General features: G+C 33.5%; 3 protein-coding genes across 3 annotated transcripts; 1 reads left to right on the top strand and 2 right to left on the bottom strand.

Moving 5' to 3' along the window:
* Positions 1 to 360: 360 nt before the first annotated feature.
* On the bottom strand, positions 361 to 3,181 carry LOC126662053 (protein MAIN-LIKE 1-like). Its single transcript, XM_056104181.1, has 6 exons — positions 3,143 to 3,181; positions 2,296 to 2,557; positions 1,795 to 2,208; positions 1,075 to 1,425; positions 881 to 942; positions 361 to 795 (listed from the first exon to the last, which is right to left on the bottom strand). Exons 1-6 carry the CDS (start codon positions 3,179 to 3,181, stop codon positions 361 to 363), a joined length of 1,563 nt encoding a protein of 520 aa, XP_055960156.1.
* A 3,783-nt stretch (positions 3,182 to 6,964) lies between these two features.
* Positions 6,965 to 8,130, top strand: LOC126662052 (protein NRT1/ PTR FAMILY 2.6-like). Its single transcript, XM_050355938.2, has 3 exons — positions 6,965 to 7,013; positions 7,098 to 7,315; positions 7,396 to 8,130. Exons 1-3 carry the CDS (start codon positions 6,965 to 6,967, stop codon positions 8,128 to 8,130), a joined length of 1,002 nt encoding a protein of 333 aa, XP_050211895.2.
* Positions 8,131 to 25,094: 16,964 nt separating this feature from the next.
* LOC126661108 (protein NRT1/ PTR FAMILY 2.3-like) lies at positions 25,095 to 26,867 on the bottom strand. The gene is made up of 3 exons (XM_050354890.2): positions 26,731 to 26,867; positions 26,429 to 26,646; positions 25,095 to 26,348 (listed from the first exon to the last, which is right to left on the bottom strand). The coding sequence occupies exons 1-3, from the start codon at positions 26,777 to 26,779 to the stop codon at positions 25,263 to 25,265; spliced, it is 1,353 nt and encodes a 450-aa protein (XP_050210847.1). The 5' UTR covers positions 26,780 to 26,867; the 3' UTR covers positions 25,095 to 25,262.
* Positions 26,868 to 27,311: the final 444 nt, after the last annotated feature.

The raw sequence follows: 27,311 nt of genomic DNA, 5'->3' as shown, positions 1-27,311 counted from the left end.
AAAATTGCATAAAAACAAACACGTACATAATATAAAAAAATTCTCTAGAAATTAACATCTAAAAAAAAAACAAGTCCATAATCAGAAAAAAGTACTAATAATATAAACATACAACATATACTAACAGCACTCAGTCAGCACTGCGCCAAGCGGCAATGACTCTCTCCAAAGTAGTGCTGGCCTCCTCCGTCTCAGTCTCCAACTCCGGAATGCCGTCAAATTCGCAGTGCTGTCTATGTTGGGCGGTAATCGTGCTGACTTTTTGGATGAAATGCTCGAACTCGGTGGTCACCAGCGTCATCCACTGTAATACCATAAATAGACAAGTAAATTCAATATGTTAAATATATGTAATATTCACTAAATTATAAAATGAAAACTTACATAATCGTTGTTGCTGCGGGGAGGATGTCGTCGTGGAAGATCTCTGCCAGGAAGGATACGGGGGTGCGAATGGCGCTCGAACCAGTCCAGGTACACTGGATGGCATCCTCCAGCAATAACGTGGGCTTCCTCAAATCCCATTAACGGCAGCTTGTACATGACCGGAAAAGCGTTCCACATGTCAACCGCAATCGTCACACTCATGTCCACAGAGTACTTGAGTGACTTCCAGGACCTAACAACCCCTATTGGCCGACAAATTGGCACAGGTACAGTCTGCACATAACCCAGCTGTCGCAGCACCCTAGACGGCATGTACGGCTCGACAATGTCCCGGTACGCTATCCAGCCATAATATGCAGTGTGCTCTACGCTGGCAGCAGGCTCGCCGCCAAAAGGGAGCCATGTGATCTGTTAAAAAATTACAAAACAAAAATTAAAATATAGCGATCGTAATAAAATAAAATTTAACTAATAAATTAACAAATTTACATACCTCCTCAGCAGTCAGCGTGTCCAAACGAGCTCGCAAGGACCGAAGTCGGGTGGCTGAACAATCTGACCCAGTAGCACTCTAGCTAGAAGCTCGAGGAAGATGAGACTCGATCAACAGCCGCTCTCGCTGGGGCCGGAAGTATGGAAAGTACTCATAAATCCATGTCTGCAGCAGTGTCAGACACCCAGTCAAACCCGAGCAGTCTCCTCTCGATGAGATTCCAAGCTGCCGATAGAGATAAGCTAGTGTAGCTGAGCCCCAGGAAACTGTACTCGTATCTGTGACTCCCTCCCGCACCTCCCATATGGTTGCAGGTCTAATCCGATGGCCACTCTTGTCAGTGAATAGAGTGCAACCTAACGTCAACCAGATCCAGGCTATTGCCTCCACCTCTGCAGTACGGCCATGCCTACATAAGCTGATGATCGACTCAATCAGCACACCTCCCTGGGCAAAATGCTTGCTCGTCTTACTCACCAGATCCTCTGGTAAAATACCTAAAATCTGTACGCAGTAAGCCATCAGCTGAGCCTTATTCGGCTGACCTGAAAACATAATTTCGCAATTTAAATTAATATCACGCAATAGGTACGTAAATTTCTAGAAAAAATTGGGCAGCACTTCCCCTAAAAATGAGCATCACCCATTTTTCAGGGAAGTCCTGCAAAGAAATTACAATTGGCAAACCAAAACACAATCCACATTAAACAACTAATTTGTCTAAATATTTTATTAAATAACCTAAAACAATTAACTTATCCTAAATAATATTAAATTTACCTAACATAATAATGAGACGTAATTAAAGAATTATTAAACCTAATAAATTACAAAATCTCAAATTAAATATTTTAATAATAAATTTTAATTTTAACGCAAAATTTAAATGTAAAAAATATAACAGAATATCGCACCTGAAACCATAGCCCCAGCAACTGGAATCCGAAGAATATGCCACACGTCATGTAATGTGATGGTCATCTCCCCGAATGGCATGTGAAAAGAGTTTGTATCTGGCTGCCATCGCTCCACAAATGCAGAAAGGAGCGGGATATCCAGATGATCAAACATGATAAACGGGAGATGTGATATCTCAGTCCCGTCTATCAGCACCTTAACCTCCTCTGAGGCCGTCTCATACCACTGTCTCAGCTTCTTCAGAGCTCCATGTCTAGTCTGACACTTCAGCACGCCTCTGTCCGCCCCATCCCATAGCCGAGAAGCGACATGCCCGAGAAAACTAGGAATAACAGTGTCATCCTCGGGTCCACCAGGTACTGGACCAGTAACGGTCCACACGTCAACCTCTTCAGGTCGTCTGTTCGACCCTGAAAATAACATTAAACATAATTAAATTACATTTAATTTTTTTGACAATATTATTAAATTAATTATAATCATTTAATTATATTTACCTGATGACGAGTCGCCAACGAACCGACCACCTGCACCCTTTTTCCGTTTAGAAATGTAAATTTTTTCACTTGGCTCGTCCTCTGAGCTCTCAAAATCATCAGACTCTCTAAGATCCTCAACAGAAATGCGGACGTCATCGGGAGAAGTATGCGCTTGTTTCTTCCGTCGAGCTGAGGCAGAAACTTTACGCGTCGTAACGTGACGGGCTCCCGATCCCCCTAATTCTGGGGCAAAAAACGACTTCCCCCTACGCTTTCCGCCCTGCAATTATAATAATTTAAATTATAGAAATAATATATATTAAATTAAATAAATTTCTAAAATTATTTAATTTATTTCAAATAATTATTTATTTTATTGTTTTTTATTTTAAAAAAACAATAATTAGATTTAAATTTTTATTTTTTTTTTAAAAAATTTCAAATTTTTTTAAATCCCGGAACGGGCGTCCGGCGTCCCCTCCGGAAGAGGGGACGCCGGACGCCCACGTCCCCTCCGGAAGGGGGGACGCCGAAAACGGTGTCCCCCCTTCCGGAGGGGACGTGGGTCTACGCTGTCCCCTCCGGAAGAGGGGACGCCGTTTTCGGCGTCCCCTCTTCCGGAGGGGACGCCGCACGTTCCCTCCGGAAGAGGGAACGTGGGCAATCCACGTTCCCTCTTCCGGAGGGAATGTGGGCAATCCACGTTCCCTCTTCCGGAGGGAACGTGGGATTTCACGTCCCCTCCGGAAGAGGGGACGCCGGTTTCCGGCGTTCCCTCCTCCGGAGGGGACGTGAAATCCCGACGTCTCTTTTTTTAATTGTTTTTTAAACAAAAAAAATCGAAATTAATAAAAAAAAAACTTACCGGAGGTTGTCGATTTCTATCTCGTTCCGAATCCGACATTTTCGTAAAATATGAATTTGTGAAAAGTTGAATGAGTTGAGAGGATTTAGGTTTTTTTTTATGAATTGGTTTTCTATTGAAAAAGTGAAAAGGGCAAATATGTAATGTGGCTGTGCGGTACTAAGTAAAAAGGGGCGGTGTTTAGCAATCCGGTATAGATTACCGGATTTTAGGTTTCTTCTCCCTTAATTGATTTTAAGACTATAATTTTGATTGTTTAAAATGGTACAAAATTTGTGTGATACATGCCACTTACACTACAAAAAATTCTGCTTTTTGCAACAAATATTTTTGCAACTAATTTTTTTTTTGCTGCTAAAAAATATTTTGCAGCATTAATTTTGAAAGTTGCTGTCATTAGTTAAGTTATAGCAGCATTTTACAGTAAATTTTGTTACCAATTATTTAAGGCAATGTTTTATTAGCAGCAACATGTCACAATTTTTTTGTTGCTATATGTTAATAGTAACAAGTTTAGCACTATTAGCAGTAAAAAAGTTTGTTGCTAATTCTAGTATTTCTTGTAGTAAATTAGATTCTTTACTGTAAATAGTGGAAACATGTTAATTAGTTGAATTTGCCGATTAATATAAAAATAGAGTAAAAAGAGTTTGTAGTGTAATAGAATTTTAAAAAAAAATTGAATAAACATAACTGAAATTGAAAAGCTAATTAAAAAAATTTAATTAAAATAAGTAGTTTAAAAAAGTTAGATATAAGAATTTAATATATATTAGAACACTATAATCTGTAGAGATCATAAGTTAATATAGATTAGAACACTCATTAAAATAAATGTAGTTTAAATAAGTGATTTAAAAAAAGTGGAAACCGATGAGAATACTCTATTTGGTGAGAATTAATGAGAAAATTCTATTTAGTGAGAATCAATAAAAAGCCTCCGTTGGTCCTCTCAATTATATAAGTATATAAATATAAATATAGATATAGATTTTCAAACAATAAAACCTCGATTATTAAAAATATAATAAAGAAATTTATTGAAATGTAAAAAACATTTTAATCTGCCATATATGACCGAAGTATTGTATATGTCCAACGAATTTTAACTCAACCTAAAATTTCTCATAAAAAAAACCTAAAATTAAAATTTTATTTGAAGAACTGCTACATGATATCATATATTTTAATGGTCTAATTACTTAAAAAAAAACCCACCTTATAATATTTTTTCGTTTATACCATGATCTAGGAAAAAATTCATTTGTACCCTTTTTTTGAATTTTCGTTTTCAACTCTACCCTAAAGCACTAAATTGAACTTTTTTATTTAGAAAAAACTTAAAATAATCCTTCATTTTTTAATTTATTTGTATTTTTTTAAATAGAAAAAAGATGATATAACCCTTCTATTTATTTATTTTTAATGTTTTCATTTTTTAATTAATTAAATTGTCAAAAAATAAAATTTTGGGGTACAATTGAAAACGAAAAAATCAAAAAAAGGGTACAAATGAATTTTTTTCTAGATCAGGGTATAAATGAAAAATTATTTAAAGGTGGGATTTTTTAAATAATTAGGCCTATTTTAATTATATCTTTACATGTCATACCACCTGATGTCTTTTCCTTTTTCGGTCAAATATCCTCCTCCTAAAATCACGTTGACAAAAACAAATCTGGGATAAAATGGGATTCAAATTTGAAAATTTAAGAAAACACACATCTTATCTACATAATATTTTTTCCTCATAATCAGAACAGTACCTCTATTAGTATTTTCAAAATATGAGCTGCGCCAATTCAATTGTGTTCTTTTTGTCGAACTCTTTTTTTATGTTATTAAAGGTTTTTTTTGTAGATGTCAATCACATAAATCTATTTGGTTTTGATAATTAACATTATTCATTTTTAAGAAAATAAAAGATTAACTGAGTGTTAATATATTTTGCAATTAACGAGGCGACAGATTAGTCGGACTTAGTTTGCATTTGTATAAATAAGAGTGTGATACATTATAAATATCACAACTCTTTTTTTGTTTATGATAGCAACGATGTTTTTAGGAGTCTAGATTTCTTCTTGAGAGTTTGAGACTTTGTAATCGTTTTTTGCTTTTTGCCTACCATTTCTTGTGGTTGTGCTAATATATCTATTATTTAAACAAAAAAAAACAAATTATAGAATATCTACACTTTATTGCTATATTTTTATAGTGTAATTTTTATTTTTATTATAACAGAAAGTTAATTATTTATTTTAGGCAAAACTTTATATAGGTAGGTATAAAAAAATTCTCGAATTTTTCTTAAAAGTACAAATTAGTCTTTTTATCCTTTTTGGGCATAATTATGTCCTCCTGTTTTTAAAATTGAACAATTAAACTTTTATTATTTTAAAATCGAACAATATACCCATTTAGTTTACTTTTGGGACACTTACCCTCTCAAATATTCGGTAAATATTTTAAATATTAAAATTATTTTTAAACTTTTTCCCTGTATAATTATAAGAGTTTTTTTCTATATAATTATAAGAGTCATGTCAGCTATTAACGAGTGTCTCTAATGATACTGGATGAAAAGAGTTATTTGTTCTATTTAAAACAAAAAAGGCTTTATCATATTTTTAAAAAAGGCTTAACCCCTGAAAAACCCCTCACCTTTCAAATTCCCTTCGTTTGCACCCGCACCTTTCAAAATCACCAAATAACACCCAAATTACCATCTTTGACTTTCAATTGCACCCTAAAAATATTAAATTGGCCTTTTTCACCGGAAAAGTTGAAATCGATACTTTATATTTTAATTCATATTCTAAATAGTTCTCAATGTTTAAATTTCAACAATAAACACATATTTCCTAAAAAAAATATTTCATAAATTACTAAATTTTACGTCCACTTTTATTCAACTTTACCACTTTAATTGGTAAAATTCAAACATTGAAAACTATTTAGAATATGAATTAAAATATAAATTATCAATTTGAACTTTTTTCCAGTGAAAAAATGCTAATTTAATACTTCTAGTGTGCAATTGAAAATGAAAGGTGATAATTTGGGTAAAATTGAGGATTTTAAAAGGTGAGGGTGCAAACGAAAGGGGATTGAAAGGTTGGGGGATTTTCAGGAGATTACCCTTTAAAAAATAAAAGGAGTGATGTGTATTTTTATGAAAACAATAGAGATTTTTTTGTATCTTTTATCTTTAATATAATATTCTATTGTTTTACTTATGACGTTGTACTTTTATATGGCAAAATTGAATCAGCAACTATGTTTTTGCTGCCACATAAGCAAAATTATACAAGAAATGAATGAATAATTTTCAAACGAAAATAAAACTTCGATTATTAAAAATATAATAAAGAAAATTATTGAAATGTAAAAAACATTTTAATGCGCCAAATATGACCAACGTATTGTATGTCCTACGCATTCTTTTGGATAAGCTCATCCGGTTTTCAGAGTTTCGTCCTGACTAATCCGGATCCGACGCGTGTCGCGTACCTGACATGGCGAGTGAGTCTTTCGGTCGGGTGGCGGGCAACGTATTCTATATGTCCCACGCATGTTAACTCAACCTAAAATTATAATAATATCTTGACATGTTATACCACCTGATGTCTTTTCCTTTTTCGGTCAAATATCCTCCTCCTAAAATCACGTTGACAAAAACAAATCAGGGATAAAATGGGATTCAAATTTGAAAATTTAAAAAAACACACATCTTATCTACATAATATTTTTTCCTCATAATCAGAACAGTAACTCTATTAGTATTTTCAAAAACAGAAAAAAAAACTTTGAAGTGAAACAAAAATGGAAGAAACGGAGGAAATTATCGTAGGCCGCGATGGCGTACTTAATCGTAATTAAAACTCATCATCTTCGTCCAGTTGAATACTATAATTGAATATATTAAACTGATATACTAATATCTATATTCATGCAGTATCTTGGGGGTGGTTCTTATCATCAACTTATGGGGTTTCCATCAATTTATTAGTGTTTTTGATGTTTGAGTGCAATATAAAGAGCATCACCGCCATTCAAATCTGCTGTTTGATTTTTGGTTTCGCTTACATGGTCGGACTTGGCGGAGCTGTTGCAGATTTTTCCTTCTACGGCTCTTTCCGTATTATTACGGTTTTTTCCTTCATTTCCTTACTGGTAAGTAAGTCAGCATTTTATTATATTTTGGTAACTCAGCTTTTTTGGGTGCAGATTTAATTAAGTGTCTAATTTTATAGGGTACGCTCATGTTAACTGTACTACATGCGACATCAGCAAAACATCAATTTGGAGCTGTGTTAGTAGCCATAACACTAGCTTTATTAGGATCTGAATCCGTAATTAATTCTTACCGATTTTTGAGAAGAGATCAGTTTGATGAGCCACCAGCAGCTATGGGTTTCAGGATCACGCATTTTATATCTCTTAAATGTTTTGCCGTGGCAACTCTGGTCCCGTTTATCATTTTGGGAGCAGAATACCAAGATTGGGGTTTCTTATTTGGAATTTGTTGCGCTTATAATGTGATAGGATTATTCTGGTTTTTGATTGGAAGTTCTGTTTATCGACCACGAACATGGACTGATAAATCTTTTAAAGACAAAGACGAATTACACGAAGTCAAATACTTAATTAAAACCACCCCGTTGTTTTTAACTGACATTTTCTTGCACACCTCTGGCATTATGTTTAACTACCTAATAGTACTTCAAGCCCTAACTATGAACAGGCGCATCGGACCCTTCGTAATACCAGCCAGCTGTTTCGGACTCTTTTCGATACCAACTGTATTTCTTTCGTTAGTAACTGTCGACTTTCTCATTATCCCACGATATAACAAACTTAGAATCTCTTTGGGTATCGGGTTAAGCCATGTCTTGACCATCCTCACTCTCGTGGCGTCTGCTTTGATCGAGTCTCGAAGGCTCCATCGTCTCGCAAACAATCCAGGTGCGACGATGTCTGTTGAATAAACATTAAATGTTATCTACTTTGTGGGTTTTAAATTTAGACGTTAGTGAAGTTCAAGGGTCTATTGTAGTTGAAAGGCCAAAGGGTGATAGTTATGATTTTGATAGAATTTATTGCTTTTCAGTTTTGTTTAGCAGAGTAGTGGCTGAAGTCTATATAAAGGCCATTTTGATTTTGTTTGTAAAAAAAACTCAGAGTAATACAGAAACAGTATAGCAGTTGTGAGTTCAAATCTGTTTTTACAAATTGGTATCAGAGCCAATGGCGAATGTGATGGGTCAGATGTCGCTACCACGACTAACGAAGGCGAACTACGAGAACTGGAGCATTCAAATGAAAGCTCTTCTCGGATCTCAAGATGCGTGGGAGGTGGTCGAAGAAGGTTTTGAAGAACCAGCAAATACAACGGGATATACGGCGGCTCAAAACAAGGCGTTGAAAGAGGCGCGATCGAAGGATAAGGCGGCACTATACATGCTGTTCCGAGCCGTTGACGAGTCGGGCTTTGAGAAAATTGCTGGTGCAACTACTTCAAAAGAAGCGTGGGACATTTTAGAAAAAGTGTTCAAAGGAGCCGACAGAGTTAAGCAAGTGCGTCTCCAAACTCTTCGTGGCGAGTTGGAGAGCATGAAGATGAAGGAGTCAGAAAATGTATCTGACTATATCACGCGTGTACAAGCTGTGGTAAACCAACTCATTCGCAATGGCGAAACGTTGACGGATGCGCGAGTTGTGGAGAAGATTTTGAGATCATTAACTGACAATTTTGAGAATGTTGTGTGTGCAATAGAAGAGTCAAAGGACCTTACAACGCTCACAGTTGACGAGCTTGCCGGTTCTCTCGAGGCACACGAACAGCGTAAGAAGAAAAAGGAGGAGACACTCGAGCAAGCACTTCAAACCAAGGCATCAATCAAAGACGAAAAGGTACTCTACTCTCAAAATTTTCGAGGTAGAGGGCGTGGCCGTGGAAGTCGTGGAAATGGTCGCGGTGGTCAAGGCAACAGTCATGAAGGGTACTATAAGGAGAAAGGACAGTCCAGCCAGCCAAATTGGCGTGGAAGAGGACGTGGTCGAGGAAGAGGCGGTCGGTCGAACTATTCCAACATCGAGTGCTACAAGTGTTACAAGTATGGTCACTATGCGAAGGATTGCAATTCCGACAAATGTTATAATTGTGGTAAAATGGGGCATTTTGCAAAAGATTGTACAACCGATAAACAGGTGGAAGAAACAACCAATCTAGCTTTAGAAGACGAAGTGAATGAAGGCGTTCTCTTGATGGCTCAAAATGAAGTCGAGTTCAATAATGGCACTCTGTGGTACCTCGACTCAGGAGCAAGCAACCATATGTGCGGTCACAGGTACCTATTCGAAAAGATGCAAGATCTTGAAGATGGATATGTGTCATTTGGAGATGCATCAAAGGTGGAAATAAAAGGCAAAGGTACTGTTTGTTACTTGCAAAAAGATGGCTTGATAGGGTCTATCCAAAATGTTTATTACGTACCAGACCTCAAGACCAACATTTTGAGTATGGGGCAACTAACGGAGAAAGGTTACTCGATACTTTTAAAAGACCGGGTACTACACTTAAAGGACAACAAAGGGCGTCTGGTTGCTCGAGTCGAGATGGGAAGAAATCGGATGTACAAACTGAATTTGAGAAGCGTGCGAGAAAAATGTTTGCAAATAGACGTAGAAGACAAGGCGTCATTGTGGCATCTCCGCTTTGGTCACCTACATCATGGTGGTATAAAAGAGTTAGCAAATAAAAATATGGTGCACGGGCTGCCGGACCTGAACTACGAGGGCAAATTTTGTGAAGAATGTGTGCTTGGAAAGCAAACGAGAATCTCGTTTCAAAAGAGGGCAGTATATCAAGCTAAACATACTCTCGAGTTGATTCATACCGATATATGTGGACCAATCACCCCCAAATCTTTTAGTGGTAAAAGGTACTTTATTTCCTTTATTGATGATTTCTCACGAAAAACTTGGGTTTATTTTTTGAAAGAAAAATCTGAGGCATTCGAGGTGTTCAAAAAATTCAAAATGATGGTGGAGAAGGCAACTGGTAGACACATCAAAGCCGTACGATCCGATAGAGGTGGCGAGTATACTTCGACGCTTTTCATGGAGTATTGCGAGGAGCAAGGGATAAGGAGATTTCTAACCGCACCATACTCTCCTCAGCAAAACGGTGTGGCTGAGAGGAAGAATCGTACTATTCTCGACATGGTTAGATCAATGCTCAAGAGCAAGAAGCTGCCGAAGGAATTTTGGGCAGAAGCTGTACAATGTGCCATCTATGTACAAAATCGATGTCCACATGTGAAGTTAAATGATCAAACACCACAAGAGGCATGGAGCGGACAAAAGCCAACAGTTTCTCATCTCAAAGTGTTCGGTAGTGTGGCTTATGCACATGTACCGGATCAACGAAGAACGAAGCTCGAAGACAAAAGCAAAAAGTACATTTTTATTGGGTATGATGAGAAGACAAAAGGGTACAAGCTACTCGACCCATTAAGCAAGAAGGTTACAGTGAGCCGTGATGTGCGAGTAAACGAAGCAAGCGAGTGGGACTGGAACAATTCAACGGAGGTTATCATCGAAGTTGGAGAATCATCAGTTGTTGCACCAACAAGCATACCAACAAACTCTGAAACTACTGATGATGAAGATGAGCCACGACAACCCAAAATGCGAAGTTTACAAGATTTGTATGATTCAACGAATGAGGTACACCTTGTATGTCTTTTGGCAGATTCTGAAAATATCAGCTTTGAAGAGGCGGTGCGAGACAAGAAATGGCAAACTGCCATGAACGAGGAGATTGAGGCGATTGATCGCAACAACACATGGGAGCTATCAGAATTGCCAAAAGGAAGTCAGCCTATAGGTGTGAAATGGGTGTTCAAGAAGAAGATGAATGCTCAAGGCGAGATAGAACGGTACAAGGCGCGACTAGTTGTGAAGGGATACAAGCAAAAGATAGGAATCGACTATGACGAGGTGTTTGCTCCTGTTGCGAGGATGGAAACAATTCGATTACTCATTTCACAAGCTGCTCAATTCAAATGGCCGATATATCAAATGGATGTCAAGTCGGCTTTCTTGAATGGTGTACTTGAAGAAGACATATACATTGAACAACCACCTGGGTACATGAAAGTCGGAGAAGAAAAGAAGGTGCTGAAATTGAAGAAGGCGCTTTACGGATTGAAGCAAGCGCCGCGAGCATGGAATACACGTATCGATACATATTTCAAGGAAAATGGGTTCAAGCAATGTCCCTATGAGCATGGCCTGTACACAAAGAAGAATGGAGGTAACGTGTTATTTGTTGCTCTTTATGTTGATGACCTTATTTTTATGGGTAACAATGATGAGATGATAGAAGAATTTAAAGGCACAATGACACGGGAATTTGAGATGACAGATTTGGGCTTAATGAAGTTTTTTCTTGGTTTGGAGGTTAGACAAGTAGAAACAGGTATTTTTGTATCACAGGAGACATATGCAAAAGAGATTTTGAAGAAGTACAAAATGACAAATTGCAATCCAGTTTCAACACCAATGGAACCAGGTGCAAAACTCTCAAAGTTTGATGGAGGAGAACGTGTCGATGCGAGTAAATACCGGAGTTTGGTAGGTAGCCTTCGCTATCTCACATGTACAAGGCCGGATCTTTCTTTAAGTGTCGGCATTGTAAGTCGGTTCATGGAGGAGCCAGTTTATTCACATTGGAAGGCGTTGAAGCGAATCCTACGATACATCCAAGGAACGGTGTCACACGGGTTGTTCTACTCGCAAACAGAAAATTACAAATTAATTGGCTACTCCGACAGCGATTGGTGTGGAGACATAGACGATCGGAAAAGTACATCAGGATATGTGTTCTTTATGGGAGATACTGCATTTACTTGGCTTTCAAAGAAGCAACCGATTGTGACGCTCTCGACGTGTGAAGCTGAATATGTGGCAGCATCTTGGTGTGTATGTCATGCGATATGGCTTAAAAATTTGTTGAGCAAGATTGAGCGAAAGCAACTGAGTGCAACCGTAATTCAAGTTGACAACAAATCAGCAATTGAGTTGGCAAAGAACCCAGTAAACCATGAGAGAAGCAAACACATCGATGTTCGTTTTCATTTTATCCGAGACCATGTGAAGGAAGGAAGTGTGGAATTGGTGCATGTGGCAAGTCAGGATCAAGTAGCGGATATCTTCACAAAACCACTACCGAAAGTACTTCTCGACAAATACAAAAAGATGATTGGCATGACGGATGGTAGAATCATTTAAGTTTATGGGGGAGTTTTGTTGAATAAACATTAAATGTTATCTACTTTGTGGGTTTTAAATTTAGACGTTAGTGAAGTTCAAGGGTCTATTGTAGTTGAAAGGCCAAAGGGTGATAGTTATGATTTTGATAGAATTTATTGCTTTTCAGTTTTGTTTAGCAGAGTAGTGGCTGAAGTCTATATAAAGGCCATTTTGATTTTGTTTGTAAAAAAAACTCAGAGTAATACAGAAACAGTATAGCAGTTGTGAGTTCAAATCTGTTTTTACAATGTCAGCCCTATGGCTTATAATACCCGCAGCAGTTTTAGGGTTTAAGTTTGGATTTGATTTCAAAGGACACAGAAGAGCGTTCTGTCGAAAAAGGCGATTAGAAGGAATAACTAGTGTTGTTATGCGGACGTTTTTAGTCGGAATGGGATATTTTGTGAGCATAATAATCATCCAATCATTGGTTCAGTTCACAAACTGGCTGCCTCATAATATTAATGATGGAAGATTGGATTATGTATATTGGATGTTGGCAGCGATCGGGTGCCTCAACTTTGTATTCCATTTAGTTTTTACAAAGAGCTTTCAGTTTCCCACATATAAATATTATGCTGGTGATGATCATGATGATGATGAAGCTTCATAAACTGCTCATGCTAGTTATAACTGGCGCTATAAGTTTGTTTGCTTGTGCAGATTCGAAATGTAATATCAATTACTAATTTCAGAAACTAATTTCAATTAACTATGTTATGTTAAGTAACTTTATGGATGTAATATAATCTGGATTTCTTTTAGTTCATGGTTCTGTAATTTTTATACATTTGAGTATGCGAGTCCAAGCGTGATATGCATATATATGGTTTATATTAATAGAGTCTAAATTGGTACAAAATTTGATTTGTCTGGCCATATGATTTGCTAGCAAAGAGATTTGCCTGGCCATATGATTTCCAATACTTTGGTTTTTAAAATATTTGCTTGATCTTTGACACGGTGTACTTTATATATGATTAAAACAAAAAACATCTTAAACAAGGATACTTGATTTTCACGGAGCATAAACTATAGTTTTATTTTATCTTGGTCACCGAACTTTAATTTTTTTTATATATAATTTAATTTTAATCTCTTTGAAAGGGAGATTTTATGACCAAGAAATACATGTGGTATCCAATTTTGTTTCTTATTTTTATCTTAAAAATCGATACAGTGCATGATTTAGCTTATAAATTTCCTACCGAAAAAAATTATATACATACATGTAAGTTTTTAAATAAAAATAAGTAAAAACTGATTGACGCGGGGAAAAAAGCAAAATGTCACATACACATTTTTGATAGAAAAGCCAAATGAACAAAGGGTCCACGCGCCCCCTAAACGTGTGTCACGGGGTCATCTAACCCAATTTATACTTTTTTGAGCAATTGACCCCAAAACTCTTCATTTTCGGGTCAAGTAACCCCATAATTGTATCTTCAAAACGCGTAAAATACAAATCGGAGGTTAGGGATGCAAAAAAGTAATTAGATACTACCCTAATTGTTGCGATATAATTATCCTAAACCTGTCTTTTAAAATAAAAATAAAAATTATGGGGTTATTTGACCCAAAAATAATGAGTTTTAGGGTTAGTTGTTTAAAAAAGTATAAATTGGGTTAAATGACCCTGTGTTACAAATTTAGGGAGCGCGTTGACCCTTTGTTCAAAGCCAAATTATAAACTAAAACCGGCATGAAACCGACTAAGTTTCATTTCTATAGAGATCGTGAGCCTCCGATTATGAACTATGGCCCCGAAGGTTGATTAATTTTAATATCTTAGTTAATTAAATATCAATATTTCTAGTGATATATGAGTAATTTTAATATCTTAGTTAATTAAATAGTAATATGACTTCAACCACCAAACTCCGGCCACCTCTCACCCTTCCCTCCATCGCCAGGATTAACACGTATCTCACCTAGTGTTTTATTTTGAGAATTTTCCTGAAGAATGGAATTATATCCACCTGCAACAAGGTTTCCTAAAGTTTGGGGTTGCAGGTAGGGTAACCTTAGCACGGAAAAAGAACGTAAGGAATCGCAGATTTGGTTTATTTCGTCCAAACCCAGAGGAAGCTTTTGCTACTGTCAGACTTCATCTCAACAAAGTCTGTATTGGATATTATCGAATTAGGGCTTTCGAACCTAAATATCCTCAAAGTCATAGGAATTCTCAGCAAACCATTCCTGCAAGACAAGCTAATCGCCATGCTGAAGCTCCTATGAAGATTTTGAATCCAGCAACTCGGGACATGAGATCATATGTCCAAGCGATATTAGGGATTGAACCTTTATCATATTCTCCTTCTTCTGAAACTATTTCGGAATTATCAAACTCTTTGATTGTGCGTGTAAAGGATATTCGTTCGGTTTTACATGCTGCGGTTTTTTTGAAGGACAAAGGAATTGTTTTCGAATCGATTTTGTTCATAGGAGGGACTGACTTGTTAATCAAATTTGAATCTAATGTTGCTAAGTCGGTTAATACAAAGAACCTAATGATTTGTAAAAAAGATCGTCAATACATTTTTTGTATTATGAACACCTCCCATCAAAAATTATGACAAACTTGCAAAATTAGGTTGGTGTAACAGTTTTTATAGAGTTTGAGCATCGATAAGTGAATTTTTAATTTTGGCTAAAAATTAGGACAACTTTAAATTTACATGAAATTTTAAAGTTTGGATAATAAATTAGGACAAACTAAAATTTTGCGTATTCAATAACGGTTTTCGTATTCAATAAGTGAAATTTTAAAGTTTGGATAATAAATTAGGACAAACTAAAATGTTCGTGAAATGTGCCTCAATCTACCTGAAATGAGCCTTAATCTATGTGGAATATGTCAAAATTTTCGTGAAGTTGATTTTTGAGCAAAAAAACACAAAGAACTTAATGATTTATAAAAAATATTGTTAGTACATTTCTCGTAGTACGAACATGCCCGTCAAAAATTGCGGAAAAACTGCAGAACTAGCTTATTATAGCGAGTTTCTTAGAGTTTAAGCATTCGGTAAGTAAATTTTTAATTTTTGGTAAAAATTAGGACAACTTTAAAATTTACATGAAATCTGCCTCAATTTATATGAAATGTGGCCAAATTTTTGTGAAGTTAATCTTTGAGCAACAAAACACAAAAAACCTAATGATTTGTAAAAAATATTGTTAGTACGTTTCTCGTAGTACGAACACCGCCCGTTAAAAATTGCAGGAAAATTGCAGAACTAGCTTATTGTAACGGATTTCAAAAATAAAAAAATAAAAAAATCTAAAATTATGTATATGATAAATATTAAGTGCAGAAATATAATGGTGAAAAAATAAAAATAATGAAAGAAAATGTTAGAAAATGAGAATTAATATAGAAAGTAAAATTTTAGAAAACATAGTGTAGAAAATAAAAGAAAGTTGGTATGAAATATAAAGATTTAGAAAGGGTAATTAAAAAATAAAAGTTGTAGAAAAAACAGTATTTTATATAAAAAATTCCTTTAGAAAATGAAGAGGACTTTTTACAATTGAGTTGTAAGTTCATTTTTCAAGTAGTACGAGACACTTTCAAAATATATTAATTATTATGATATATCAGTTACTCTCTAAATTACAAGTTAAGATAAAAAAAATTATTTTTTAAAATATTAGTCGGATAATAAATAAAACAAATAAGTAAGTTATTTTTTATGACATTATATTGAAATAAGTTTATTTAACTACCTTGTAGTTTCAATTTTTACAGACAAATTATAAAACGAAATTTCAACAAAATCATCTAGTTATATTACTCCCTCCATTTACAGAAGATAAGCTTGTTTATATTTTATGCGTTCTAAAAGGCTTATTTCTATTTTTAAAAAGTAGTTAACTAGATTAATATTTCAAATACTTTAATTGGATTAGTTTTAGTCAACTGAATTGAATTAATAATGCTTTGATTACACACTATTTAATGTTTTTTTTTTGATAGTTTTAATAATAAAAGTAATCTTTTATGTATTTTAAGAGTGATTTTAAATTATTAGTTAATAAAAATATATTAAAAAAATGAATGCATTAATTATTTGATATGGATAATATAGGAAACTAATATTCTTTTAACTAAATAAACTATTTTTTTAATACGTTTGTAAATCAAACAAACGTATATTTTATGGACGGAGGAAGTAGTAATGTAAGTTGAAGGACTTAACTAATATAAATAAAATAAAACATTATTACTCTAATTATTTTGATATAAATAAATTTAAATAAAAATAAAATGTAAAATTAATTATAACATTAAAAATAGTATTATTATGTTTTATTAAAACTTCCTGAATTCATGAAATCATGGATTTCCTTTTTCTTTATCAGAGATAGACCTATTATATGGTTAGTTGTTATAGGGATTAGCAGGAGTTAGTATGCAATTTTTTAAAGTTAAATTAGGCAGACCAAGGCATTAGGAGAATCGGGGATTCGAACCCGCAACATCCTTTAATTTTTATTTTTATTTTATAGTAGTTCATCATATCTTATTAGTGTTTTTTTTATTTTATTTTTCGTGTTTTATGTACCTTATGTAGGTTTTATCTGAACTATAAATTTCAGATGAAGTGATTAAGAAAAACTAAACTTTTGATTTTTTTTATAAAAGTTTAAATTTTTTAAATTTATCCAATTTAAACTGAAACACATAATTTCATTTCAATAATGCTCAATCATCTAAAGTATTTATTTGAACTATTTTCCATTAAATTAACAATTAAAAATATATGACTTACTTGAAATTTTTTAAAATAAGAAAGAGATCAATTTAATATTTGAGGATGGAATTGAAGTTCAAATGTGTGAATTTAGGTGGAATTGACAAAATTACAACATCATAGTAAAATTGAAAAAATAAAATAAAAAGTGAGGCGAGTAGAATTTTAGTCAATAGGCCTAGCTTTTATAAATAATGTACAAAAATGACTCTAATATCTATTCAAAATCTCACTTGACCCTTTTATGTTTTTACAATCTCAATTTGAACCCTCATATTTCATAACCTCTCAACAAAAACACACACGAGTTAACAGAAACATCCCCGTTAAAATGTCTGTCGTGGCATGTTTTCTCGCCACAAGATTCCAACATGGCAATGTATGCTAGTTAAAATATATAAAAATGACCCAGATGTATAATATAAGTCTCAAGCACTTACTGTTTTCAAATTTCAGTTATGAATTTAATAATTATTTTTTAATAAATAATTATTTTTTCTAAATAATTATTTTATTGATGAATAATAATTTTTTATAAATAATAATTTTTTTAATAAATCATTATTATATTAATAAATTATTATTTTTTTAATAAATTATTTTTAATTAATATTATTTTAATTAATAAATATTTTTTCAATAAATATTTTTTAATTATAATTTTTTTAATAAAAATTCACTTTCCGTCGCTAAACGTAATACATTTAACGAGCGGCGGATTACAAAATTTGTCGCTAAAAGTGAAAAAAAATTGGCGGGCTTCATCCCGCCAATTTATTTTAGGATTTAGCGACGGATTCAAAATCTGTCGCTATCGACTGTATTCTAGTAGTGACAATGATGACCAATGGGCATTTCGAAATACTACCTCTATTTGGTTACCGCCATCGACGGGATTTTATAAAGTTAATTTTCATGGTGCTATAGAATTGAATTTTCAAATAAGGGCAATTGGCTTTGTAGTTCATGATATTACAGATAAATTCATCTAGAATGGGGCTTGGCGTTTTTCTAGTGTAGTGAAGGCATATGTGGTAGAAGTATTGGGATTACGAACATCAATACATGAACTGCTGCATACAAATTATCATCATTTAATCTGTGAAGGTGATTTTCAGGTTCTTATTAATACAGTTAATTGCTCGAGCACTGATGATAGAGATGGTGGAGTGTTTTAATAAATATCCTTAGCTTAATTTCTCAATTTCAAAAATTAAATTTCAGATTGTACGTCGTAATGGTAATTGAATGCTCATATAGTGGTTAAAAAGTCTTTTTCGATGACTGCTTCTGCAGTAATATTATTTATTCTTATATTGGCGTTTTTAGTTGCCGAGGAGTCATATATTTTATATTTTTAACATTTCTATTGATGAAAAATTTGCCTTTATTAAAAAAAATCCTTATGACTTTTCATATAGATAGAACATAAAAGGATACAAGAACCAAACAAATTAAAATAAGAACTACTATAAGAAACCAACTATATGTTTTGGAACTCTTTATAATTGTGTAAGAACTAAATAATATAAAATATATTAATAATTTAATAATGTCAGTTTTACTAAAAGAATTTATTTGTTGGTAATATAAATTTAAAGATAATAATTAGGATATATCCTTATTATTTAGAAAATGAAGAGTACTTTTTACAATTGAGTTATAAATTCATTTTTCAAGTAGTACGAGATACTTTCAAAATATATTAATTATTATGATATATCCGCTAGTCTTCAAATTACAAGTTAGGATAAAAAAATTATTTTAAAAATATTAATCGGATAATAAATAAAACAAATAACGAAGTTATTTGTATGACATTACACTGAAATAAGTTCATTTAGCTACCATGTAGTTTCAATTTTTACAGATAAAATATAAAATGAAATTTCAACAAAACCGTCTTATTATATTACTCCCTCCATTTACAGAAGATAGGAATGTTTTCATTTTATGCGTTCTAAATTCTAGACTTATTTCTATTTTAAGAAAGTAATTAACTAAATAAATATCTCAAATACTCTTAATTGAATTATAATAGTTTTAATCAATTGAATTAGATTGATAATGCTTTGATTACAACACTATTTAATGTTTTTTTTATAGTTTTAATAGTAAAAGTAATTTTTTATGTACTTTAAAAGTGATTTTAAATTATTAATTAATAAAAATACATAAAAATGAAAGCATTAATTATTAAAGGCAGAACCCATACGAAGGCCCTTCTATTTTACCGATTTTGTTCGAAAAGCCCCTATTCCAAAGTTTTTCACGTTCGTGTCCCTGTACTTAACAAAATCTAATTTTGACACCCTTAAACTAACGGAAAATGGCAAGTGAAACTCACTTGCGTTATGTGACACTGCGTAAAAAAAATAGTCACATTTTTTAACTTTTAATCCCTATAAAAATATATAAAATACATGTAAATTAAGGGACCTCTAAAGTATTTTTTTCTTTCTTCTCTGAACTTGTAATTCACATGAAACGGTTGCGTTTTGCTCTTCTTCTCCACTTGATCTTCTTCGTCAAAAATTAAATTTTCCTTTAAATCTCCATCACATCCAGTTCGCATAAATCATTTTATTTCCCCCCTTTATCCCTCTGCCCACTCATTTCATCAAATCTCTATAAAATCCCATAATCCAACCTATCTTTTCTCTTCCTCTAAATATTTTCTCTTGTTTTCGTTTTTATAGAAATCTTCAATCTTTTAACATCCTGATACGTGGGTATTGATAGAAACTTAGAATAATAAAATTATTATATGTTTTCTTCAATCTTGTTGAACTGGGTTCATTCTTGAGCTATGTAATATGGAGCACTATCGCCATATTACACTGCTGAAATGGATCTCAACAAGTGTGAGCCATGGGAGCTTCCTGGGAATTCTCAAGTTGTGTAGAATCTGTTAAAATATGACTTTTGTTAATTTTTCACCGAGTTTAATTGCTTAAATCTATGGGTTTTGTTGTAGAGATAACTAAAATGAAAAAAAAAGACTTTTATTACTTTAGCTTAAAATTATATAAACTCAACCTTGTTAGTAAATTGAGCAAATGGGTTTGTTTTATAATAAATAAGCGCAATCAAAAAGTTGGTGGACTTGGTGTTCATGGATTTAACCTCAGAAGTTTGAGAATAATACAGACCTGCCAAATAAAAAAGATGATGGCAAAATGATATGTTTGCCATCATATATATTTTATTTTACACTTTCTCTATTAAGTTGTGATTTTGTATGAAATAAGTCCTCAAAATTGATGCCATGTAGACTTTAATATATGCAAAGGAACGCCATGTCACTGTTTTCTGTTAATTAACGGAGAGTGAGATTCACTTTGTAATACCCCAAAATATTTAAGCATTTAATTGGACTACGTGTCCAGTCCTGTTTCGCCAGGGTGGCGATATTGGAAATAATTTTCGAGAAACTTAATATTAAATTTCAATTCTAAAGTTAGAATTAGAATTAGAAGGAAAAATGTCAAGAAAAGCTCGAAATAAGGTACAGGGACTAAAGTGGTAATTTAGCCACTACGACTTAAAATGGAAATTATTTCGCCAAGGTCCGCGAAATGTTTTATAGTATACGTGGTACAAGTTTCGGGTCAATTAGAGACCTTTTAAAATTTGGACGCGGATGTGTTTTGGGCTAAATTGCAACTTTTGAAAAGTTCAAGGGCCAAAACGTAAATTAGCCAAGTAAGTCTCGAGAATATCAATTCTAAGATTTATTGACGGAAAATAATAATTTTGGGTTAGTATTATTTATTTGAATATAAATAATACATAAGTAATTAAGTTAAAAGGATAATTTAACCATTGGGTTAAATTAGAAAGTTAAAAAGGAGAATTGGTTTAAGTTAAAGAAATGAAGAATCAAAATGGACAATTAGCCAATTTTATATATATGAATTGATAAGGAATCAGATGATTCCAGATGAAAGGGGAAGGAGCAGAAGGAAATGGTGAATCGATACGTTCCGTCGCCGTTTCTCGCCCAAATCGCGAGTTCTTTATATCGATTCGTTCAGAATTCGATTCTCTATCATCGCTAAGTTTCAAATCGAGGTAAGCTTGACGTTTTTATTATGAGAATTGATAAATAAAGGTTATTTCGTTTTAACGAATTAAACGAATCGTAATCACGTTTTTATTGGCGTTTTTGATGAAATTTGAAGTGGTTATTAATGGAAATCATGTTAGAATCGACTTTGGACGTTTAAGCACGTCGGAAATGGGGCGGGGAATGAACCCCGGGGCTGCACATCGGCAGCCGTTTGCTGCACGAACGTGCAGTACACGTTCGTGTAGCACACTGCACGAACGTGCAGCACACGTTCGTGTAGCACACTGCACGAACGTGCAGCACACGTTCGTGTAGCACACTGCACGAACGTGCAGCACACGTTCGTGTAGCACACTGCACGATCGTGTGGCTACACGATCGTGCAGCGTACTGCACACGAACGTGCAGTACACTGCTGCACGAACGTGCAGTCCTTCGCCGAGTGAGGATTCCTGATTTTGGCTTTCTGGGCCCTGACGCGACGCAGAAACTCGATTTCAAACAATTTCAAGTCGTGTAATCAATCGTGATTCGATTGAATATCAAAACGTAAACTAGGACGTTTAAAAGAGAAGTGTGATTAAGAGATTATCAAAGTTAAGAATCGTATTTGAAATACGATTATGTTAACCTAAGTTTATAACTTAGGAGTTTGAATACTAAGTCCACGTTTATGGATTAAACGTATAGGTAACTCGATTAAGTAACTGACGTACCGACAAGCTACCAAGCCAGTTAGCCGGAGTGGTTATGTGATTGGACAACGCATGGAGCTTACGCTTGTGGGATTATAATAGTGCAGTTTTGGATAGCCGTCACAGTGAGTGGCAAATTTACTTTCGTGTATTATTAGTATAAAAGTTATTTTCATATATATATATATATGTGTGTGTGTGTGTGTATATTGTTATACGCATCGCATTACATATGATTGATTGAGATGTTATATGTTTTATCAAGATTTATATACGAGAACTAGTATGCGATCCGAAGAAACTAGCTACCTATTGGGTGTCAATAGGCTGTGTGATCACCAGTATCGAGTCAATCTAGTGTGTTTGCATTTGAGAAATGATGTGACACAGCTGGGAGCTGATGATTATGAAATTTACGATTGGGTATATGATTTTGATACGAGTGAGCACTCGGCTACGGTGTAGTCTAGAGTCCCCGTATCTAGTGGCTGGGCCACCAGCGAGTTGAACTCGCAATCGATATTTACGATTGGGTTGAATGATAAATGATTATTCGAGAGATGTGTCGCATGCTAGGATATTAGTTTCGTACGGATCAAATACCTGTTTATATGTTTTATATTACTGTTTTTTGAGATGCGATGCTATATTCTTATGATAATACCATTAGTAAAATGCAGACTCACTCAGTATTTCCCCAAATATTGACCCCTCACTATTGTTGTTTTCAGGTGATCGGAGTCGGATCAGATAGACCATCTCCTTCGTGTTGGAAGTCGTTTGACTTACACAAAGTACGTTGTCCTTTAGAGCTGCAGTAGTCCGTAGGTGTCTACATAAGATTTACGTTTATTTTCAAACGGTATTTGAAATGTGAATTCTGATATAAGAAGTTATTTCTAACAGTTATGTTTTTAACCGTTTGATTTCGTCAACCAATTACCATATGTGGAATTGGTAGTGACTGTGACTAGAAGCAGGGCAAGGCTGGATATGAAATATCGCACTGTAAGACCCTAGCTATGACGAATCGTGTTTTAATAGTTTTCAGAAAGTAATATGAGATTTTGATATTTATTAATAAAATGTTTAAACGAGCTTTCTGAAAACGTTTTATATATTATAATATGTTTTTAATTGCGAAAAATTAATAACGATTTTTAGGCTTACTACGGGTTTCGGAGCTACCACTCCCATTTCCTAGCGCCGGTCGCGGCTCAGTAATTTGGGTCGTGACACACTTGCCATTTTCCGTTAGTTTAAGGGTGCCAAAATTGGATTTTGTCAAGTACAGGGACCTGAACGTGAAGAACTTTAGAGTAGGGGCCTCTCGAATAAAACCGATAAAGTAGAGGGGCCTCCGTATGGGTTTTTCCTAAATAAAATAAAACATCGTTACTATAATTATTTTAATGTAATTAAATTTAAATAAAAATAAAATGTAAAATTAATTACAATTTTAATATATATTATTATGTTTTATTAAAACTTCCTAAATTCATGAAATCATGGATTTGTTTTCTTTTTTTTATCAGAGATAGACCTATTTTAGGGTTAGTTGTTAGCGGGAGTTAGCAGGAGTTAGTATGTATTTTTTAAAATTAAATCAGAAAAATCACGGCCTGAGGAGAATCGGGAGATCGAACTCGTAGCATCCTCTAATTTTTATTTTTATTTTATAGTAGTTTATCATATGTTATTAGTTATTGTTGTTTTTCATTTCTTTTTTTGTTTTTATGTACCTTATGTAGGTTTTATCTTAACTATAAATTTTAAGTCAAGTGATTAAAAAAAGCTAAACTTTTAAAAAAGAATTATAAAAGTTTAAAGTTTTTAATTTTATTCAATTTATACTGAAACACGTGATTTCATTTCAATAATGCTTAATCATCTAAAGTATTTATTTGAACTATTTTCCATTAAACAATTAAAAATATATGACTGATCTGAATTTTTTTCAAATAAAAAAGAGATCAATTAATATTTGAGTGTGGAATTGGAATTATAATGTGTGAATTGGGGTGGAATTGATAAAATTGTAAAGGAATTAAAATGTGAGGTGAGTGGGATTTTAGTTAATAGGCCTAACTTTTAAAAATAAGGTACAAATATGATTCTAATGTCTATTTAAAATCTCACTTGGCCCTTTTATATTTTTCCGATCTCAATTTGGATCTTTATGTTTCATATCCTCTCAATAAAAACACACACGGGTTAACAGAAACATCCATTTCCGTGAAGATGTCTGCTGTGGCATGTTTTCTCGCCACAAGATTCCAACATAGCAATGTATGTTAGTTAAAATGTACAAAAATAATCCTGATGTATAATCTAAGTCTCACATAAGCACTTAATGTTTTCAAATCTCAATTATGACTTAAATGTTTCTCGAATTGAATTTTGTTTTATTAATTAATATTGTGTGGCATTAATTTAAGGACATATGTGAATACAAAATCTTGATTTAGTAAAAACTAATCATATAAAAAAGATTAGATGGTATATGTAATTAAACCTTTTTTATACTACTAATTTTTCACTAAGACAAGATTTTATTTAATTTACACAAATAAACAAATAAACATGTAAAAATCATCTCGAAAAACAAATTCTCTTATTGATGTAAAATTATAATTTACTCATTAAAACAAAACTAATTAAACTACGGTAATTAAAACGAAAAATTAAATCACTGATTTTAGCTAACTTAGGATTTTGCATGCTCGTAAGTCCTTAAATTACTATATTCGTTTGCCATCTAATTTTTTATTTTAAATACTGTACTTGAATTTCTTTATTTTAGCAAATAAATTATCATTTGTTAAGGGGACCAAATGAGATTTTGGATAAACATTAGGGTCATTTTTAAACCTTATCACTATTTTTTATAAACCTGGTTTTCGAAGCTACTTTTAAAACATTAATTTGCTCAATTGCTTATATTTCTTTTGATTAATTTTTTTTTTCTATTGAAAATGAACACCGAAGTATCATGTATAAACCAGAGCTGCCAGTACTATTATTTAACATGATGCAATGCAAAGTCCAAAAGCATGAAAATAATAATAAAACAAATGCTAGCTGCATGACTCAATGTAAATAACCAACTGAAATAACAACCAAAACAATAACTTCATAATGATCATAGCTATGGAAAAAATCAAATTATTTCTACAATGATAAAGAAAATTAGAAATTGAAAGAAAATTGACATTAAGTTATCAAAATGAAATAAATCAAGAAAATTAACATTACTTGTAACCAGTAACTGCATGAGCAGTTCATGAAGCTTCATCATCATCACGATCATCACCAGCATAATATTTAAAAGTGGGAAACTGAAAGCTCTTTGTAAAAACTAAATGGAATACAAAGTTGAGGCACCCGATCGCTGCCAACATCCAATATACATAATCCAACCTTCCATCATTAATATTATGAGGCAGCCAGTGTGTGAACTGAACCAATGATTGAATGATTATTATGCTCACAAAATATCCCATTCCAACTAAGAATGTCCGCATAACAACACTAGTTATTCCTTCTAATCGCCTTTTTCGACAGAACGCTCTTCTGTGTCCTTTGAAATCAAATCCAAACTTAAACCCCAAAACTGCTGCGGGTATTATAAGCCATAGGGCTGACATCGTCGAACCTGGATTGTCTGCGAGACGATGGAGCCTTCGAGACTCGATCAAAGCAGACGCCACGAGAGTGAGGATGGTCAAGACATGGCTTAACCCGATACCCAAAGAGATTCTAAGTTTGTTATATCGTGGGATAATGAGAAAGTCGACAGTTACTAACGAAAGAAATACAGTTGGTATCGAAAAGAGTCCGAAACAGCTGGCTGGTATTACGAAGGGTCCGATGCGCCTGTTCATAGTTAGGGCTTGAAGTACTATTAGGTAGTTAAACAAAATACTAGAGGTGTGCAAGAAAATGTCAGTTAAAAACAACGGGGTGGTTTTAATTAAGTATTTGACTTCGTGTAATTCGTCTTTGTCTTTAAAAGATTTATCAGCCCATGTTTGTGGTCGATAAACAGAACTTCCAATCAAAAACCAGAATAATCCTATCACATTATAAGCGCAACAAATTCCAAATAAGAAACCCCAATCTTGGTATTCTGCTTCCAAAATGATAAACGGGACCAGAGTTGCCACGGCAAAACATTTATCAGATATAAAATGCGTGATCCTGAAACCCATAGCTGCTGGTGGCTCATCAAACTGATCTCTTCTCAAAAATCGGTAAGAATTAATTACGGATTCAGATCCTAATAAAGCTAGTGTTATGGCTACTAACACAACTCCAAATTGATGTTTTGCCGATGTCGCATGTAGTACAGTTAACATGAGCGTACCCTATAAAATTATACACTTAATTAAATCTGCACCCAAAAAAGTTGAGTTACCAAAATATAATAAAATGCTGACTTACTTACCAGTAAGGAAATGAAGGAAAAAACCGTAATAATACGGAAAGAGCCGAAGAAGGAAAAATCTGCAACAGCTCCGCCAAGTCCGACCATGTAAGTGAAACCGAAAATCAAACAGCAGATTTGAATCGCGGTGATGCTCTTTATATTGTACTCAAACATCAAAAATACTAATAAAATGATGGACACCCCATAAGTTGATGATAAGAACCACCCCCAAGATACTGCATGAATATAAATATTAGTATATCAGTTTAATATATTCACTTTCAGTATTCAATTGGACGAAGATGATGAGTTTTAATTACGATTAAGTACGCCATCGCGGCCTACGATAATTTCCTCCGTTTCTTCCATTTTTGTTTCTCTTCAAAGTTTTTTCTTCTGTTTTTTGAAAATACCCATAGAGATACTGTTCTGATTATGAGGAAAAAAATATTATGTAGATAAGATGTGTGTTTTCTTAAATTTTTAAATTTGAATCCCATTTTATCCCTGATTTGTTTTTGGTCAACGTGATTTTAGGAGGAGGATATTTGACCGAAAAAAGAAAAGACATCAGGTGGTATAACATGTAAAGATATAATTAAAATATATGATATTCATGTAACAGTTCTTCAAATAAAATTTTAATTTTAGGTTGAGTTTTTTTTTTTGAGAAATTTTAGGTTGAGTTAAAAGGCATGGGACATATACAATACGTCGGTCATATATGGCAGATTAAAATGTCTTTTACATTTTAATAATTTCTTTATTATATTTTTAATAATCGAGGTTTTATTTTCGTTTGAAAATTATTCATTCATTTCTGGTATAATTTTGCTCACGTGGCAGCAAAAACATTGCTAATTCAGTTTTGCCATATAAAAGTACAACATAAGAAAAACGA

Source organism: Mercurialis annua, linkage group LG8 (genome assembly GCF_937616625.2).
Source record: "Mercurialis annua linkage group LG8, ddMerAnnu1.2, whole genome shotgun sequence".
NCBI classification, from domain to species: domain Eukaryota; kingdom Viridiplantae; phylum Streptophyta; class Magnoliopsida; order Malpighiales; family Euphorbiaceae; genus Mercurialis; species Mercurialis annua.
This window is presented reverse-complemented; position numbering and strand designations above follow the sequence as displayed.

What these genes read in the sequence shown, in the direction of transcription:
- LOC126662053 (XM_056104181.1), bottom strand. Translation starts at nt 3,181, where the DNA reads ATGTCGGATTCGGAACGAGATAGAAATCGACAACCTCCG. An exon ending in CGTTGGCGACTCGTCATCAG is followed by an intron (nt 2,209 to 2,295) that starts GTAAATATAATT and finishes TGTTATTTTCAG; the next exon opens with GGTCGAACAGACGACCTGAA. An exon ending in ACACGCTGACTGCTGAGGAG is followed by an intron (nt 796 to 880) that starts GTATGTAAATTT and finishes ATTTTTTAACAG; the next exon opens with ATCACATGGCTCCCTTTTGG.
- LOC126662052 (XM_050355938.2), top strand. Translation starts at nt 6,965, where the DNA reads ATGGAAGAAACGGAGGAAATTATCGTAGGCCGCGATGGCGTACTTAAT. An exon ending in CCGCGATGGCGTACTTAATC is followed by an intron (nt 7,014 to 7,097) that starts GTAATTAAAACT and finishes ATATTCATGCAG; the next exon opens with TATCTTGGGGGTGGTTCTTA. An exon ending in TTTCCTTCATTTCCTTACTG is followed by an intron (nt 7,316 to 7,395) that starts GTAAGTAAGTCA and finishes CTAATTTTATAG; the next exon opens with GGTACGCTCATGTTAACTGT.
- LOC126661108 (XM_050354890.2), bottom strand. Translation starts at nt 26,779, where the DNA reads ATGGAAGAAACGGAGGAAATTATCGTAGGCCGCGATGGCGTACTTAAT. An exon ending in CCGCGATGGCGTACTTAATC is followed by an intron (nt 26,647 to 26,730) that starts GTAATTAAAACT and finishes ATATTCATGCAG; the next exon opens with TATCTTGGGGGTGGTTCTTA. An exon ending in TTTCCTTCATTTCCTTACTG is followed by an intron (nt 26,349 to 26,428) that starts GTAAGTAAGTCA and finishes ATAATTTTATAG; the next exon opens with GGTACGCTCATGTTAACTGT.